The sequence below is a fragment of the Crocuta crocuta genome, unplaced genomic scaffold (assembly GCF_008692635.1).
Source record: "Crocuta crocuta isolate KB4526 unplaced genomic scaffold, BGI_CrCroc_1.0 scaffold222, whole genome shotgun sequence".
In the NCBI taxonomy this organism is placed as follows: domain Eukaryota; kingdom Metazoa; phylum Chordata; class Mammalia; order Carnivora; family Hyaenidae; genus Crocuta; species Crocuta crocuta.
This window is the reverse complement of record NW_027528806.1, coordinates 5,307,765-5,309,852: the sequence shown is the minus strand read 5'-3', so window position 1 is coordinate 5,309,852 and position 2,088 is coordinate 5,307,765. Positions and strand designations below refer to the sequence as shown.

The following is a 2,088-nucleotide window of genomic DNA, read 5'->3' as shown; positions in this document are numbered from 1 at the left end:
TGGATTATTCATTATTTTGTACTTGACTCCCTATTCCAAGACAACAACATGTGGTTTTCCACTACATTATAGCAACTGCTAGGTCAAATACCCCAATTTTAGCTTCCTTCCACCTTTACAGTATTAAATCTGTTAAAATAATTTCCAGAATATTTTGGCATATGTATGAATTGAGATATATATTCTTAGTCATGTTTATGTATGTCTATTGCTATTTATACTTTGAATTTTATTGAACATTGCATTACGTTGTATCAAGTATAAAAATATTTTTCCTTAAAAACAGAGATATAAACCAGGAAATCAATTCTTAATTCTAGAGGACAAACTGATGGTTACCAGACGGGAGGTGGGTGAGGAGACAGGTAGAACAGATGATGGGAATGAAGGGGTGCACTTGTGGGGATGAGCACCAGGTGGTATATGGAACTGTTGAATCACTATATTGTACATCTGAAACTAATATAACACTGTATTTTCACTAACCAGAATTAAAATAAAAAAATTTTAAATATTTTTTTCCTAAGATTTAATTGCCATTTGCAAGTGAGATTTGAGATTTGCATTTCCAAAAAAAATGCCATTTAATCTGCAGTTCAACACATGCAAAGTTCATTTCAACCTGTATCCTAGAACTGTTTAAATACTAGGAGAACTGATTTTCTGTATATGAAAAATTCCTCTCTACAGCCATATGCTCTCTGTACATTTTCAAACTGGTGGTTTTTGTAGATTCTAAAAAATTTCTTCAAAAAATGTCTTCATCATTAGTGTATTGTTCAGCATTCTTCTTGTTCCTTAATTAATTTTGCTAATGTATTTTAGTAAGAATAACGAGTTTTATTTAATAATTAAATATATTAGCATGGAATTATAAACAGCAATGACATATCATTTTGCAATTTCAATATCAGAAGACACGAAACCCTTCTTGTTTTTTCCTGAAAAGATATGACAAGATTTTATATAAATCTGAATAAGTGATTTTTTCCCCTTTTCTTCCACTTTATTATTATAGTCCCACCAAAATAATGACCCCTTTAATTAAGCTAAAAATTATGGAGAATCCTAAAAGTCTGGCAGCCAAGAAATGGAGGTATCAGTGACTGAGGGATGGGTTAGATGGGGAATCGGCAAATTGTCTTAACTGGATTATTGGAGTTGCTGGTGGTTTGAAACAGTAGGCCATTGAATGGATCTTGTAACGATAAAGCCTGGACACAAACTGGTTGATGAGTTTCTTGAGCTGGTATTCAGAACGTGCTATGAAAATTGTGTAACAGAAACAGATACCAACATACGCAAAGTCTGTGTGGCAGTGCCTCCATGGTGTCTTGGGGTGTCTATGTCCATCTGCTTGAAACAGTAGGGCTTCATCGTGGCCTCATCTGGGATATCTGAAAGGCTGTTAGAAGTACACGTGGGGCAGTAGCCAAAGTCTCCTTGCTGGTACACTTCCAACATCTGGGTGAATCCCAGGTTGGTGAAGACACAGCAGGAGTAGATCAGTCCATAAAGCATCTGGGCTGCCTGCTCAATCAGGTCACTCCGATTGGGGTTGTCTCCAATCTCTTCTTCATCAGGCTCCAGGTGTGGATGGGGAGGCACCTGCTCATTGAATCCAGTGAGACTGAATTTGTCCTGAATGTAGTCTTCATACCCTTCACAGAAGAACACATTGCCACAGAGCCCATAGGACCAGTATCATTAACACTATTTTCCAGATGTTTAAATCACTTACTTTTATTTATTTTCCCATACTGATTTCCTGATGCTCCTTGGTCTCTATAATTTTGTTTTTCTTGACTGATCTTAAAAGTTTCCAAAAGTTTAGTTACTTTTTATTCTTTTGATTTACAAAGCATGTAATAAAGTATTTTTCTACTTATTTTAATAAATTACTTATAAAAAGCAGTAAATGGGAATAACATTTTTAATTTCTATGTCTTTTAAAGGTTTTATTTAGTATTTATAGAGAATACTGTCCATATCAAAAGGGTTCAACTTAATGGATTCATAATCAGAAGAGAGGAGTATAGTCACAGTCAGATCAAAAATGCCATCTGCCTGGAACATTCTCTTCCCAAT

The 2,088-nt window shown here is 34.9% G+C and overlaps 1 protein-coding gene across 1 annotated transcript; it reads right to left on the bottom strand.

The window, feature by feature from the left end:
• Nucleotides 1-1,099: 1,099 nt before the first annotated feature.
• Nucleotides 1,100-1,686, bottom strand: LOC144224719 (casein kinase II subunit beta-like; the record flags this gene model as incomplete). The annotated part of the gene is given in 2 exon segments (XM_077755806.1): nt 1,100-1,324; nt 1,327-1,686. Coding segments are annotated over 2 exon segments (585 nt in total), but the record flags the coding sequence as incomplete, so codon positions are not given.
• Nucleotides 1,687-2,088: the final 402 nt, after the last annotated feature.